At 40.8% G+C, this 16,805-nt stretch overlaps 2 protein-coding genes across 3 annotated transcripts; one reads left to right on the plus strand and one right to left on the minus strand.

Moving 5' to 3' along the window:
- Positions 1–34: 34 nt before the first annotated feature.
- gpr137 (G protein-coupled receptor 137) lies at positions 35–5,872 on the plus strand. 2 transcript variants are annotated; one of them, XM_030395329.1, is made up of 8 exons: positions 35–170; positions 1,150–1,611; positions 1,789–1,838; positions 1,973–2,213; positions 3,101–3,250; positions 3,461–3,586; positions 3,731–3,849; positions 4,818–5,872. In XM_030395329.1, the coding sequence occupies exons 2-8, from the start codon at positions 1,231–1,233 to the stop codon at positions 4,912–4,914; spliced, it is 1,164 nt and encodes a 387-aa protein (XP_030251189.1). In that variant the 5' UTR covers positions 35–170; positions 1,150–1,230; the 3' UTR covers positions 4,915–5,872. The 2 variants fall into 2 exon arrangements, with proteins under 2 accessions (XP_030251189.1, XP_030251190.1); XM_030395330.1 differs by having other exon boundaries at positions 2,054–2,213.
- A 1,984-nt stretch (positions 5,873–7,856) lies between these two features.
- Positions 7,857–16,548, minus strand: syvn1 (synovial apoptosis inhibitor 1, synoviolin). The gene is made up of 16 exons (XM_030395327.1): positions 16,338–16,548; positions 14,920–15,071; positions 14,715–14,807; positions 14,412–14,564; positions 14,146–14,194; positions 13,580–13,683; positions 12,988–13,114; positions 12,778–12,877; positions 12,099–12,164; positions 11,557–11,673; positions 11,211–11,368; positions 10,673–10,825; positions 10,331–10,489; positions 9,537–9,720; positions 8,842–8,957; positions 7,857–8,757 (listed from the first exon to the last, which is right to left on the minus strand). The coding sequence occupies exons 2-16, from the start codon at positions 15,049–15,051 to the stop codon at positions 8,549–8,551; spliced, it is 1,920 nt and encodes a 639-aa protein (XP_030251187.1). The 5' UTR covers positions 15,052–15,071; positions 16,338–16,548; the 3' UTR covers positions 7,857–8,548.
- Between the last annotated feature and the right edge of the window lie 257 nt (positions 16,549–16,805).

Genomic DNA, 16,805 nt, shown 5'->3' on the forward strand with positions numbered 1-16,805 from the left:
CGTCTCAAGACAAGTAAACAACAACTTGAAGAAACCGCGATTTCCTGTAAGCGCTGATTGGCGGTTGGAATCAAACTGTTGGCTCCGCCCATCAGACGTTACGCAGATCACACAACACGGAAACAGAAGGATTACCGTCATCTGCTGCGTACACCGGAGCCTAAAACAAGGTCTGTTGTTATTATTATCATTAAATATAACTGTCAGCTTGTACATTTAATAACATTACGGGCCGGCAAAGCCCAACCGAGCGACAGCAGGACGTAGCTGACATTCACCTCAGTTAACAAAGTTAGGTTCAGTTAGCTTAGCCGCTGTTGAGAATCCACACCACGGGCTAGTTGTTTATGTTCCAAAGAGCAGGCTAAAGACTCACAGCCGGCTGGTTAATGAGTGTCAAAGGCCACTGTAATATACCCTGGGGTCAAGAAAACGTGTACAGCAAATATAACAGCCCGAAATTATTATGTTTTCTGTCGAGAAATGACAGAGAATGTCTGTGTCTCTCTGTCTTAGTGGTAAATAATTACAGCACTGTCTGATCTGTTTGTATCAGTGTGAATGTTGACACAGTATACTGTATCATAGATAATTCCAGTGAGACAAGGGTTTGTTGTGACATTAACACATTGTAAAGTCAGACTTCTCCTCCAATTTGGTCTAAAATAATACAGACTGCATTTGAAAATGAAAATGAATGTGTCCAACATCCAGTCCAATGTGAAGAAAATCAGCGAGACACCTTCCTATGCCAGATCTAAACCCTTGGTGTCATATACAGAAATTTGATTTTTTTTTTAAGACAAAATAATTTATTTGTGTAATAGACATTGGAAATATGGATTCATGATTCTATCAGCTTTATATGTTATGTCACAAGACCAATATAGTCTTTTCAAAAATATCAATAAGAAAAGGAAGAATTGTGCAAGCATTGTGACATCGAAATACCTATGTAAATCATGACATGACAAAATCAATTGAGTCATTTGTTAGCACTTAGATGACTATACATGAATCTCACATTAAAAAGGATAAAAACAAAAGATTTCTCCACAAAAGTGTTATCAAGACAAGAGATTGCCCCTCCCTTCCTGATTGTTTTATTCATGACCTGTAAACCTCTTATCATTTTCTATCTGCCTCCAGGTCTCCCATGTAAACCTTTCAGTCTGACAGGCGGTTTGGCTTTGTGATGATGGACAGTTAGTTAGACCTGTCACTACTCCAATGGAAGCTCCAGTCACGGCTTCCCCACCTCCCAACTCCTCCACTTTTCCTCCCCCGGTCCCCCTGCACCCAGCTGTCGCCCCCTCGGTCGAGCTCGGCTTCACGATCCTCTACACCGTTCTTTACGGAGGACTGTTCCTGGTGGTGTACACCCAGCTCTGGCTTCTCTACCTCTACGGACACAAACGATGGAGCTACCAGAGTGTTTTTCTGTTCCTCTGCTTGCTGTGGGCCGCCCTCCGCACCACCCTGTTCTCCTTTTACTTCCGTAACGCCGTGGAGGCAAACCACCTACCTGTGGCAGTCTACTGGCTGCTCTACTGCTTCCCTGTCTGTCTGCAGTTCTTCACTCTCAGCCTTATTAACCTGTATTTCACTCAGGTAAGACTGGGTTTATTCTCTTGAAGCTAGGGTACACCAACTGTAATGTGGGGGAAAATGCAGATTGAACAGATTAGAACATAACCCATGTGCTTAGCAAACGCTTTTTATACTGGTTTCGGTTTCATTATTAGTGTCTATGTGTTCTGTTTACTCTGTTGCTCTTTTGTAACACAGGTGCTGCTCAAAGTGAGAGAGCTTTATGGCTCAGACGTGGACAGAAGACTGTAAGTTTCACTGTACAATACAGACCATTTGGCATCAGGCTTTTTGTTCTGAGCCCTTATTATCTTGATTAAGCCTCTGAAACACCCTATGAATACTGATATATTAATCGCTCCAGCCTCCATGTGTTCCTCAGGCTGCTGGCACGTTGTATGTATGGTGCGTTGAGCATCACGTTCCTCTGCATCAACGTGGTGTGTGCGTTTCTCGGGGACAGAGGTGCTGGCGGTGGGTCGGGGAAGCGCACCTGGAATCTTGTCCTGGTTCGAGTTCTAGTCAACGACTTGCTCTTCATCCTGGATGCGGTGGTACTGGCCGCCTTGCTGCTGCTCCTGACCAGACACTCGCGCTCCACCAGCCCCTACCTGATCAGCAAGGTGCGCTAAGCATCAGTCTCGAAACTCGATAGCCCTGTATTACTTTAAATCATAAACCAGCTGTAACTGATTAAACAAAATTTAAGATCACCAGATCTGTAATGAATACATTACAGAAGAGAGAACAATATGTCCCTTTATTCGGGTCTGCACTAAAAATTAATGGGGTCTATTCTTGGCCTAGACTCATCCACTATAGGTAATAAACTTAAATAATAGTTAAATGGACTCAACATCAATTTTACATAGCAAGATTAATTTACTCCTTGTGACTGTATTCAGCCTGTGAGAACGGTAATAAAATGTCTTCTGTGGCTCCGGAGGAGCTTTGTGAAGTCTGAGATAATGACCCGAATGACATCACTATGACATGATCAGGGTTATCTCAGCTTGGGTTTATAGACTACACATTTATAAGAGGACTGTCCGACTAACTGTATCTGTAGAGTTTGAAAGATGTAGCTCTAATGGGCCTAATGAAAGTTAATATTGAGTTGCATTATGGGAATTGTAGGACCAAGCATTTCTAAAACAAATCTAATCTAATTTTAAGGTGCAATAATTTGAGATTTATTTTTAAACATTGAACAATTTTGAACAGAATTTGACGAAGTAACAGTTTCGATCATATCTCAAAGACACCACAATATTGTGTTGCAGAGATATCTACTAAAGGTAGCATGCTAACTAGCAAGGCCCAAGCCGCTTTACACCCCAAGAGGTGATAACCTGATATTAAACAACACCATCATTCCCCTGGCACCTATAATAATGCACCTCTTCATTGACGTGCAGTACAAATCAGTGGAGTACCCTGTAAAACATAAGCCACTTCTTACCCTCCGCTTATTCTGAGGCTAACGGCATCTTTTTTTCAACCTGACCAGGGGACCACCGTGTGCCGTACAGCAGCTCTGGGAGCGGCAGTGATCTTGTTGTTTGCCAGTCGAGCCTGCTACAACCTGACAGTCCTCGTTCTGTCGCAGAGCCACCGGGTGGAGTCATTCAACTTTGACTGGTACAACGTCTCTGACCAGGTAATGATCTGATGCTGGCACTCTTAACCAGGGTAACCCTGTTGAGCCTGGTTCTAGTCGCAGTAATGGTTATCACTATTTATTATGATACAGTTTATAGCCCTGGCCAGTGAAAATGTGAGTACACTAGATGACTCTGTGTGTGTGTGTGTGTGTGTGTGTGTGTGTGTGTGTGTGTGTGTGTGTGTGTGTGTGTGTGTGTGTTTGTAGGCTGACTTGCGTAGTGAACTGGGCGACAGAGGCTACCTGGCCTTCGGCGCCATCCTCCTCATATGGGAGCTGCTCCCAACCAGTTTACTCATCCTCATCTTCAGAGTTCGCCGACCGACTCAAGAGGTAGTTACATCTGAGACACACTTGACCACATCTCAGTGGAATAAAGAAATGAAACACGATGACTCAGGATTTATTATTGCCATAGCTGTGGAGGTCATGTCAGCGTGTGTTTTTTTCTTCTTCTTTATTTTCTGATTCCCACAGACCAGCAGCATGGCCATCAACAACAGGGTCCTACCTCGTCCATATTTCTTTGACGACCCACAAGGCAGTGACGATGATGCACCTGTTCCGTGGGCACGCAGTTTACATCCACACGCGAGGTACTGTCATTGAAACAATGTGAGATGATTTAGGGCCTAGAACAGATGATTAAAGGTGCAATATGTATGAATTACTCACTTGTTGGATTGGTACTCCCAAGAAATAGGGGCAGCATATCACCAGAATAACTGCTAAATGCTGCGACCTGTATTCTGTTGATACATCCAAGACTGTAGCTATTGTTAGCTTGTTAATTAGCCATGCAGCTAGCCAGACTACTGTTGGTTGGTTGATTGGTTGGTTGGTTGACACTGCTAGCAAAGGAACTTTGGAAAAAGAGGTTTTCAGGCCCAGGGCTAGCTTGCTACCATGCTAACTTCTGTTGCAATCTTTTCAACACAATACATACAGGTCTTTGACGTAACATAAAAACTGTTATTTCTTTACATTCTGTTGATGATTCTGGTACACCACAGAAGTGTTTTTCTGCCATTCCAAAAGAAGAATGAATCAGTATCATAGCGTAAAATGTTTATGGATGTTTTCACGAAGATAAGAAGATATATTTACAGTATTTCAGCAGTTATCGCGTAATAACATTATAACATTTAGTATAAAAATATACCATATATCATGTTAAAATGTAAGCATTTCACATTATAATGTTGTCACGTATTGTTGATAACATAAATGTTTCATATTATGACGACATTCACAGTATATGATAAAATTATAAAGTAAAAGGTTTCATTTTAAAACACCATTAAGTGTATAGCTATAACAATTATTTGATGACAAGGTCGTATGTTGTAATGACACAAAACATCTTGATATAATGTGAAAAAACATCTTGTTATAACAACAAACATTTCACATTATAGCATTATTGATTCGTTTTTCTTTTTCTGGCATGGCAGCAATATGTTGTTGTAGCACACAGTTCTAATGTAGAAACCATTTAAGAATCCTCTAATCCAGAAGTGTAAATGCACAGCTGTCATCTTCTGCTCTTCTCGCTCTGTTTCAGCTGGTACGGATCAGAGACCGCTCCTCTGCTGTTTGCCAACAACCCTCCAGACCAGAACCACCAGCACCACTCGTTCTACTCCACCCCCCAGAACTGACCCTGCCTCCTCACCTCAGTCAGGGTCGCCATGCCCTCCACCACACAAAGCACCTCTCTCTCTGCCAGCAGCTTTTGCACTGAAGACCTCAGGAAATCACCAGCAAACAGTGAATATGCACCTTGTAGTTTTTGAACAGAGAATATATTTAAATCTTTTTTAGGTCAAAGGGAACAAGCTTGGTGTAAAAGCCCTGACAGACATGAATGACCAAACTGTTGTGCTCAGCCATCTACCTATGAAGCTGAGATTCAGTCACAAATCACAAGCTTGTTTTAACAAGCCACTGTCCCATTGAACAAGTTAAAACAAGGTAAACTAGCTCTTGAAAGTCCTAAAAATTGCACATGAAGCTTTCGATAGCATTCCTTTGTTCCTTCCTACATGTAATACAATTGAGGCATGTAAGCTTGCAGCATGTGGTAACCACTGGAATGACCACTGATTATACTGATTTGCTGCTTTGGGAAGAAGGCAACTCTTCTCTGCACTGTTTCAAGTGAAAGGATAGAAAATACAAACTATCACCTCTCTTGGCATTCTGTGTTCTGTTACTTTAGAACCAGAAAAATATTTTGACACCTTCAACCAATAATTCCACATTACACCAGATATTACATGACTGACCTGTTCCTTTTAGTTTCGTTTTGTATGTTCCCTTTAGCTCCAGCTTCTGTCAGTTCTCTTGGTTTGTACATCTAACGTTAAGTTTGTTCATGATTTTAAATGTTCAAAGTTGATTTTTATTCTCTTCCTATGAATGAAAATTTTGACGTAAGTTTAAATTATTTTATGACTCTGGTTCACCTTAATTGTGGCTATGAAAGATCACATCATTCTCCTTCATGTATTTAGTGGAATGAGGCTTCCTCATAGCGTGTCACTCAACTGTAGCTTTGACTTTTCAGCATGACTGATTTTGACTCTTTGAACAAACCAATAAAAGGCACCAAAATGAGCTTGTCCAGTTTGTTGCTAGGCAGAAATCGTACGTGGAAAGAAAATGTTGTTTGCACCTAAGGTTTTACATGTTTTAGCTCTTATACCTCAAACAATGTGTATTTGATTAGTGTCAACAGTTTTACAAGGCCAGAATGTTTAAGAGTGTGAAGAGTTTATACATTGGTGAACATGTTCTAATTTTATTTTTGGTTTAAGTTAATATTTTGTCTGCATTACTGATAATGCTCTATATAATAGAAACGTGATTTCCTAATAATTTCCAATGAAGGTTCCTTGAAAGAACATTATTTGTTACTGATTAACGGAAAATCAATTGATTGGTGTACACAGGTCAGCTGAAAATAAAAAGATTGGGGAATGACTTAATCTTCTGAGAAAAACATAAAGTTTCCAATAATGAATGAATGGTTAATTAAAGTACACATTAAAGAGAGCTTTCCTTCCAATTAAATTCCCACATACCTATAGTTGGTACAGGGTTCGTACGGGTGCTTGAAATCCTTGAAAGTACTTGAATTTCAATGTTGTGTTTTCAAGGTCTGAAAAGTGCTTGGATTTTAGTTTAAGTGCTTGAAAGTGCTTGACATTATAACTCTGTGTCTTGGCAACATTGGGATCAGACTGGATAGTTTGCTTATTACAAGCAGAAATAAAACCAGTGTGTGTGTGTATCGTCACACATGCAGCCTGGTAGCAATAGAGAAGGATGGCTGAGGAGAAAGTGAATTTGATGCAATTTGGACTGATGACATGTTCAATATTAATAAACTTTGATGAATAAGCAAACAGCTTATAAAAGTTTATGTCAAAAAAGAAAATTACAGGGTGATCTCAGGTCTCTCTTTGTCTTGCTGCAAGTGTACCTGAAGAACGCCAAGTGGCTTCCCTTTTTTTGGATAAACTTTGTGTTCTCCTTTAATTTCTAAAGTTTTTGCTATTATGAAACATCATTTTAGAAGTTTACAGCATGATACAATGTACATAGTTGTGATAAAAAGTGAAAATAAATAATCATGAGTATATATATTCCTGTAGAAAAGTATTTTACTCCTGCGATAAGGTGCTGGTAAATTTTGTAAATGACCCTTAGAAGTGCTTGAAAAGTGCTTGAATTTGACCTTGAAAAATGTGTACGAACCCTGTGGTAACAAAACATGTGCTTCTCTTCAACAAAACTTGGACACTAGGAAATTACAGATGAAGATAAGTCACCCAAGTTCACCCAAATAGTCATTATTTACTAACTCTTCTGCTGATAGAAAGTTGGGGGAGGATTTGTGGTCCACAAAACATTTCTCGAGCTTCACAGCAAAATAGCATCATTCTCCTGAGCAATTAAAGTTGTTGGGGACTTGTTTTAAAACACAAAAAAACCAGCTGAAAAGACTAACAGAAAATGGCTCCAACCAGTTCATCCAGTGAAATCCCAGAAGTCTGAAGACCCCAAAGATTCTTTAGATAAATATTTTAGAACAGGTCCCCATCTTGAAAAAGAAAACTAAACCTGGCTGTCCATCAACATGAGGATGAGTAGATAGTGAGTTTATTTTCATGATTGGGTGAACTTATAAGGACTTATGAGAATAAGGAAATTCCTACTTTACTATAATTAGTGCCCAAACACATGCTTCTATCTCAAACTTCCTTGGAAACTACAGATCTGTAAGATAAAGCAAAACTGCATTACTTAACTGTTCAGTTTCACGTCTTTGCAAAATTACTTTCAAGATTTGAATTTTTTTTTTTTTTTAACAACTAATGTGCTAAATGTTTTAAATAAAGTTGAAATGAATCCAATATTTCACTTGGAAATTAAAGGGGAGAGAACAAAAAATATGACTTATTTTGTAGCAGAGATTCAGGTTTTCCTTTAATCATCTTGTAACCACTCAAATTCATGACGGGATCCTTTGGGGGGTCTCTACCACTAGACCCGTCTCTATGGCTTCAGTTTGTGAACATACAGACCAACAGAGGGGTTGTGCTGCTGCGGTTTCAGCTGAACAGTTTATTCTGCATTATGTACAGATCATCCTATTAAAACTCTTTATACAGTATGTACACATTCAAATAAATCAGTAAGTTACAACGTCCGCAGTGGCAACAGAAGAATGATCAATGTTAAAGAAAGCCAAAGCCGGAGGAGTTGATCATTTTCCCTAGATTTGAATTCACCGGACCAGACACTGATCCAGGTGCTGTGTAACATGTTGACGTGGTGAATGAGACCACGTGTATACTGAAGAAAGCTGAATTAAACAAAAATCAAAGTGCAGGCAAAGACCTCACCGACAGTAAAACTACCAGACACAAATCCAAACACAGTCTCTCTCACACTGACCAAAATCAGCATTCCTCTTCCATCTGATTAACCTTAGTAACACCTGCAGTGGTCTTATTGCAGTAGTCATTCTGGGGGAGGGAAAGGGTGGTGAAAACAAACAAAAATAGGAGTCGTGCTATTGCTTTCTGACACAGAAAGTATCCAGATAAGCAGTAAAGATTGTTGCGTCTCCTGGTAGCCTGAGTCCAACTCGACACAGTTAGAAACCTGAGCCTGTGGAAAGGCAAGAGCCACGAGGAAGAGAGGCAATGAGGAACCAAAGCAACGATCGATCAGCTCAGAGTTCCAGTTGGTCCAGAGCAACATGTCTGAATCAGAGCGCATGGGTCAGTTGTCTGGAGGGGGTGAAGATGATGATGATGTTGCCGTCTCTAGCTTGCGAAGGCGCCGGCGTCTCAGCTCAGCAGCGTTGGGCTCTCCATCCTCCTCTCCCACCACCACTCCTTCGTCCATCATTTCTTGTCTCTCCGCGTCCGAGGCAGCTGAAGTAGAGTCAGCCGGCTGAGAGGAGACTGTGGCTCCGTCCACCTGCTCAGCTGCAAACAAATAAACTCTGAATTAGAGTTCAGGTTTTTGATTTAAACGTCTTCGTAGATGATGTGAACTGTCGGTTTACTCACAGCTGGGAGAGTCGTTCTCCTGGCTGGGACTGTCCGTGCTACTGCTAGCTGCAGGAGATGAGGTGGAGTTGTTCGTCCCACTGGCTTCTGCAGTTCTGCCCTCAGGCCGAGGAGGACTGTGGGGAACACAGTAGCTAGAGGTCAACTCCAAGATTTCCTGTGTAAAACTACTTAAACTAGTAAAACCTTGGCAACTTGACTGTCATACTTAATTGTCAACTTAGTAAAATTGATCAAAATATTTATGGATATTTATCTTACAGGTGCTATCATAAGAATTAGTCACCTTGAAATCATACTCTAAACAAATAGGGGCAGCATATCACCAGAGTAACGGCTATCTGTTGCTAACTGTAGCTACAGTTAGCTTGTCAGCTCAATTAGCTGTCCGGCTAGCTACCAGAGGAATATTGGTGTTTACACTACTAGCACTGGAGCTTTGGATCACTGGGACAAAAAGGTTTTCAGACCCACTGTTAGCTGGTTAGCATGCTAACTTCATTAGATATCTCTTCCACACAAACAGTGACGTCTTTGACACTTCGTCAAAAATGTTATTTCTTTTAGTTCAGTTGATAATTTAAGTTAAATTTTTAATGTTTTGAACTAAAATTCTAACAAACTGCACCTTTAATAATTTAAGCTTAATTTGTCAAAAGAGAATATGTGACTTTAAATAGATGAAGCTCAGTTACCTGAGTGTGGCGACGGTGCTGAGGTAGTGGTGGATGTTGAGCATGGCAGCGTCCAGCAGGGTGTGAATGTTCTGCAGACACTGGAGCCGGGCCTCGAGGCCCCGTCGGCCCTCTGCCTCCAGCTCCCTCAGCTCCTCCTCAGATAGCCGGGACAGAGACGGAGGAGGGGGAGGCATTGATGACACTAGAAGAGAGGAGAGGAGACACATTAACTCAACAGATCCAAGAGAAACTAACTTAACTTATACTATCACTAACATGCTTGAAGAACTGCTTGCCAAGTCAGATAAATACATCTTGAGGCGTCCACGCTCTCATATACAGGAAACAGTAATGTGACTGTTTCCACTGAGGTTCAGCATCACCAATCAGATCAGATGATCTAACCTCAAGCATTAAAGTTCATTCATGCTTGTCTGATTGATACTCTTGACAACTGTGAACAGAAATGATATGCTTTGACAAAAAAAGTGTTGTACATGTGGTGGGAAATACCAGGAACTTGGACACAGTATGTACTGATAATTTGTTGCTATGGTAGCGCTCAGCATTTTCTTAAACAAGGGGAGGTAGGAGAAGTAAGACAGTATTATCCCCAACATGACTCAGACACATACATCTAAAATGACACATCTATAATTTCTATTCATATAAAGAGAGACAAGCAGCCATCTTGCAAGCAGCGAGGTAGAAGAGAGTAATTAGCCTTCCGTCTTTTTACTTATTTTCTGCAATAGAATTCATAGCTTGAATGTATTCATTTTGTTCTCTATGACAGTACAGCGTGTGCTTACTGAAGGGAGGAGGTGGTGGCATGGGCAGCCAAGGTGCAGTGGGGAAGGGAGGAGGGGGGAAGGAGAAGGGGAAGCCTGGGAGAGCTGATCCTGGAGCAGCAGCAGCTGCGGCAGCAGCAGCAGCAGTGTCTGCAGATGACGATGTGGGCTGGCTGGAACCTGATGAAACAAACAAAAAAACAACATTTTGGTTAGATGTTAAGCTATCCCAGAGTAAAAAAAACAGATAAAAAAAACAATCCAGGTGCAATGAAACTATATGCAACATCGTTTTACACATTTTGGATTGCTTTACTATTTTGGGGGGGTACTTTGCTTCAGGAGAGCACGGGTTATCCTTACCAGCTGCTTGTGTAGCCTCTGTGCTGCCCTGTGGAGCATCAGTGGCACCAGGAGCTGCAGCTGCCGCAGCAGCAGGAGGAGGGGGCACTGCAGGGAAGGGACCCCAGAAGGGGAAGATGCCCGGAGGAAAGCCAGGTAACATTCCTGGAGCCACTGCAGAGGAAACAGAGCAAATAGTTCCTTACAACCCTGTCCAAATATGTGCTTAAGCTTCATTAATATACTCTGGGAAGTGAACATGACCTGAACAGAGTCCATTTCATAAAGTACCATATAATGACACATTAAGGTATCTGGACAAGTTTCTCTAAACTTAGAGCCTTTTTTGCAACAGGATTGTCTCTTTTTTCTTAAAACAAAAATATGTGCCATCTGAAGATATTATAGTCATGGAAGTTCTATACATAGTAGCTTAAGTTCATGAATAGAAACACTTTTTCTATGTTTATGACATCTGTTCTGGACTGCAAATAATTTGAACGTCGGTAGGCTTCATGTTCTGACTATAGTGGTAGAAGGAGAGGGGTTGTATTGTCACCGTTTGCAGGTGGAGCTACAGGAGCGTTGGCGGGGGCTGCTGGAGCAGGGGGCGGGGCCTGGGCTGGGGCTGGAGTCTGATTGTTGTTAGATGCCCGGAGAACATCCATACGACAGGTAGGACAGGTCTGCTGCCTCTGGAACCAGGAGCGCAGGCAGCTGTGGGGAGGAGAGGAGGGCGACACAACATTATTTGTAGCACTGGAAGGACAAACACATAGAAACCTATTAACATAATGATGAGTGAGTGTTACTTCAGGCACTGTAGATGCTGACCACATCTGACATCTAACTTTTATTTGTTTACGGTCAAGAATCTTTTCTGCTGAGTCAGACTGTTTACCTACCTTGAGTGGAAAATGTGATTACAAGGCAGTTTCTTGGCTCCAGTGACCATTTCCTCTCGACAGATGATGCAGACGTTGTCAGAGGCCTGCAGATCTTCAGGAGTGGCGTCAGGATATCTGAAGACAGGCAAAAATTGAGGGGAGAAATTAGCACTAGCCTCAGAACTTATTAGCTGAAGTTTTATTCCGGCTTGTACTGTGGATCTACATGTATTGTCTGCTTGCAAGTATCCCCAGCTAAAGACTGAATACTGTCCTACAACAACAAAAAAACATTAGCATTCAAGAGAAAATGGACAAACTGCGTATGGGCCATAGTCCATGTCATTAAAAGAGTATGATAGCCCCACTTCAAGAACAGACGCTATAGATAGATAGAATTACTTTAATGATCCCAGACTAGGAAATTATTTAAAATTACAAGAAATACAAAAATACAAGAACTAGAAAATGTATAAACCATATACTAATACAATACAGCATTAAAGTAAGGTACTAATAAAATACAATACATTACAGTGCAATTAAGAAACATTACTCACAGTGTATTCATGTTGCGGATGGCTCTCCGAGACATGATAGCGTCTGTTACAGCTTTCTTGAATTGCCTGAAAGACAAAGGAGAACAATACCAAACTCAAAACATTCCTTAAATGGAGTGTTTGTTCTATAATTGAAATCTATTTCTCAATATGTTAATGAACTTTATTTCCATGACAGGTGATGTGACAGCACCGACGTCATTATAAAACCAAATGTGACTACATCAAGAAGCAATAGTGTTGATGAAAAAACTGAGATTAAACTGTGGTAACAAAGAAAAATAAAAAAATAAATCATCAAAATCTTGTCTTTATTTATGTTGATAAAATCATAATATCACGAACATGAAAGGACACATTAAGGCTCATCACAAAGAAACTGAGGTAGATTAATGAAGCATCTTTAAGGCTATATGACTAATAAGGCCACAAGTTCCACTAAAATGTCAAAGTAGTAGTAGCTGGTTTTGGCTGAACTAATAAGAATGTAATAGAATAGTGGTGGTTTGGTTTCCTTTGACTGAGACAATAATGCCTCAATAGCTGAGAAATTCCCTGAATAACCATTTAAAATATCCAATAACCTAACTCTTATTCTATTAATACTAATAATATTTTAACTTGTGTGAGAACTCTGACTTACACACACACACACACACAAACACACACGGCTGCTCACCTCATAGCCAGATACATGGGGCGAATGGCGAACAGGGGGAAGGTGTGGACCTTTATCATGATGGTCATGAAGGCGATGTACAGGAGCACTTTGATGAAACCTGGAAGAAAAGGAGTACTTGAGTATTGATGCCATGGCGTTTTGAAGGACACAGACTTCATCTAGAGGAAAAAAATACTCCAGCATGATATTTTGAACTGAATACAGCACCTGTGAAGAGCTCGGTGTAGAGCATATAGACGGCCTTGTTGTCCCACGGATTCTCACTCTGCAGGTCAATGGTGTGCAGAAGGTATTTAATGAAGGTGGTCAGCACCATGGTCAGCAGGATGGCATACTGAGGGGCACAGAGAGGAGAGACAGACATTTACACGTCGTCATCGTCTCCATTTCATGATCTCAATAAACTTGAAAAGTGACACTGAACCGCAGATACGGTGTATAGAATTCTTTCTGTGATGTTCATCTGTGGCATCCATCAAAACCTGAGCCAGAGAAAATGTTTGCAACATAAAAAAATCTATGTGGAACGATTAATGTTGTGAGGAGACCGGTGCCATGTGAATCAGACAGAATGTCCCTAGATGTTCTCAACTCTTGGAAACATTATTCATTCTCGCAGTTGTCTTGCTTGGTTGATTTATAATAAAGTAGTACATTTAAATGGCACATGTTGAAGAGTCCTGACAACATTTATAAACCTTTAATATACCAAGAGAGATAAAATGACTATCGGTACAAAGAAGGAAAAAGACAAAAAAACAAAAAAAAGAACATAGGGCTAAAATTCAGTATGACAAACCTCAAATCCAAAAACAAGCTGGACTGAGGCTCCTCGGGTAATGATGCTGTGACAGGCATGGTTGACAAACAGGAAGTCCAGGACAGCCAGAAGTCCCATGAGAGCTGCAGGATATACAGAACGACACTTCTGTGAGTGGGTTGCAGTAGCTACATGAAGAAGCTCCATAGAAATGCGGAGGATAAATAACTTAATTCTCAGGCTAAAAAAATTAGTACATTCAGTATTTAAAGATGCTTGATGACTCTCCAATGTAATTACCAATGTAATCTCACTATCTAAGTCTGACAAGATGACTGAAGGAGATTCTGTTGTGGTGTTGAGAAAAGTGTATCATGGTCTGTTAACGTGAACCATTCTGTTGTTCTGTTGCTGGGCTTAGTTAAACTTTGGAGCACCTGGCCTCAGCAGTGATTTGCATGCAGTTTCATTCAGACTCGTTTCATAACTTGACGCCAATAGAACAGAAGTGGATAAAGAGAGAAAAAAATGTAATAAAAACAAAAGCCAACACCAACGAGCAACAACGCTGATTTCCGATGTGACTGATGATAACGTGTACTTACATAATACTCTCATGTGAAAAAGCCATGATATGTTAGGACTCCGCTCCATCTGACAGGAAAAGATTTGTTTTCAAAAACATTATCTGTATGTTACCTAAAACATTCACAGTCATTTATGTCTATACAATCATGAAATCAGCAATTGATGAAAGTGATTCTGAATTGCTATTTTATAGATATTGCGAACAACCATAACAGGAGCACAGAGAACAGTAACAAGTTCCAGGTTGCTTGGTACTCAGCTAATGACACTGACAAACACTCACAAAGTCCACCCGGTCCTCAGCCAGCCAGTGGAAGCACTTAAGGAAAAGCAGGAGGGTGAAGAGGGCTACAAAGCGGGGGGAGAAGTCATCCCTGAACACAGTGAATGCCAGGCACGTCTCGGTCACCGCGTACCAGGAGCGCTCAATGAGATGCTGGTGGGAGTGAAAGGCAAGTATTTGCATATAATCCAAGAGACTGATCAGACGAATTTGTCATTTATGGCTGAGACAATGTATTAATATGAAACTAAATGTGCGTTATGATGAGTCAAGGGAGTCATAAATATTTAAACAGAACACTACCTCCATTTCTGCAGCCCTTAGCTGTCCAAAAAAGACCTTCCTCATGAACTTTCCCAGCAAGAACACCAACACAAAGGCCTGAATGTACAACACCTGAGACACGAAACAAAACAGAAACCAGAAGCTGATTTCTCATATTGTCACTGATACGGCTTTTGAAGAAATATCAGTGCAAGACTGGACTTCACTTTAGCACTGCTCTTACCGCCATGCTGGGGCTGCTCTTGGTGAGGTAGACCACAGTCGGGTAGAACTGATGTTTGAGGAGATAAGCATGTGCCACCACAGCCCCAGTCAGTGCTAGACTGGTGGCAGTCACCAAGGCTGCTCGTACCATTTTGGCCTCAGCTACAGATACTGTGGAGGGGAAACGGGTGAAGGGAGAAAAGAAGAAGGTTGTTGACTGTGAAAGCTGACTGATGTAGCGGAGCGACATGCAAATAAAGTGCAACACTTTGCTGGAAAGGAAACTTTTCTCGTCAGTTATCTCTGTGCTATGCTATTTTTACTCAGACATGTACAGCAAAAAAGCTTCAGAATTGTAATCATCTACAGACGTATAATAAAACACGTGGTCCACCTGTCAGTCATCCATAATGAGATATCTGCTCTGCAAATATGTGGTCATTGATAAACTAGCTTTGTAGCTTTAAGATATAATAATCGAAAATATATCATTATGGTATCTTGGAGGGGGTGCTGCTTTCTGTGGAAATCTCAAAGTAAAACTTAAATGATAAACTGCATTGGAAGCAATGGAGGTGGTATGATTGTTCCTGATTGAAGTAGCATGTTTGTGGCTATCACCATCCTAACTACTAACCCTTTAAGAATTTTCTCCAAAGGTTTAACATTAATCACACTTCTTTAACAGATAGCCTTTACTACTGTCTGAGTAATGTGAGGTAATAATAAAAACATGCTGAACTGCTAGGTGAACAAAAGTGTTTTTCTGACACTGGATCCCAAATCTTAATCTTTACAACAAATAACCCTTCAAAACGTGCATTTCAATGAACATTCAGGAATAGGACTTCAATAGAAAATATTGCTTTGTACAATATTGTTCTACCTCCTTTAAAAGTACTGCATGTAAGGCTACAACCGATACAGCATTAAATTACATCATGTCACAGCAGGAATATTGGATGAATATGAAACTATTTCTCGCTTCTGTTTTCACCTGCATATACGCTAATGTCTGCTCTTTGTTAGCACTGAGTACACTCCCACTTTTTCAGCTCCTGCATTACTCCATCCTAGTTAGCATTTCTCACATTGGTAGCTACATATTAAGATAGTTTATTCGCGTGTATCTTCATACAGAGGAGCCAGCTCTTTTAGCTAACTTGGCTCGCTAACATCAAAGCTAATATAGTAGAAATTAAGTCACAGAGGTATGGCCAACTGCTTCGCAAGACTAAGAGAAACTTAGGTAGCAAGCTAAGTGCACCCTTCTCAAAAAGCTGAATATATTTTTCTTTGTATTGGTAACGTTACTTGACTCCAGGGACAACCTAACTGTCAAAGCCAGGTCTTTTAATTAGGTTAGTTAGCAAGTGTTAGCTAACGTTAGCTAGCTAGCTGGTAACGTTACAGCTGTCAGTACTCTGCGGGGCTCACCGACTCGATTCCTGCGGAAGACTTGCTCCTTGATTAATTAGACGGGTGTCTCCTTGCCTGTTAAATCCTCTATATTCTTAACAGCTACTCCATTTCGACGGTTTCACAGTTTCCTCTATGATATTAGTAGAGTCGCCCCTGTTCGTCTGGCTACGTGTTTATCTTTGGCTTGCTCCTTGGGAGCCACCTCACATCCGGCTGCTGTGGTAATTTAACGCAAGAGCCATTTCAAGCATCACTGAATGTTACCTGTTTTCTGTCATTTACTCATGGTAAAAGCATTTAGAAAGCTATTGTGTCTTAAATGTATAAGAAGGATTTGACATTTGGGTTTGATAGCTACTGAAACAAGTTGTATTTGTAAATATAATTTGTAATTTTGTACTTGTAAATGTTAAGCGACCCACCCTTTAGGAGATTTACGGTACATACCAACGTGGACCAATAGGAAGTTGTCTTGCTGATTCT

This window comes from Sparus aurata, chromosome 18 (assembly GCF_900880675.1).
Source record: "Sparus aurata chromosome 18, fSpaAur1.1, whole genome shotgun sequence".
Taxonomy (NCBI): Eukaryota; Metazoa; Chordata; class Actinopteri; order Spariformes; family Sparidae; genus Sparus; species Sparus aurata.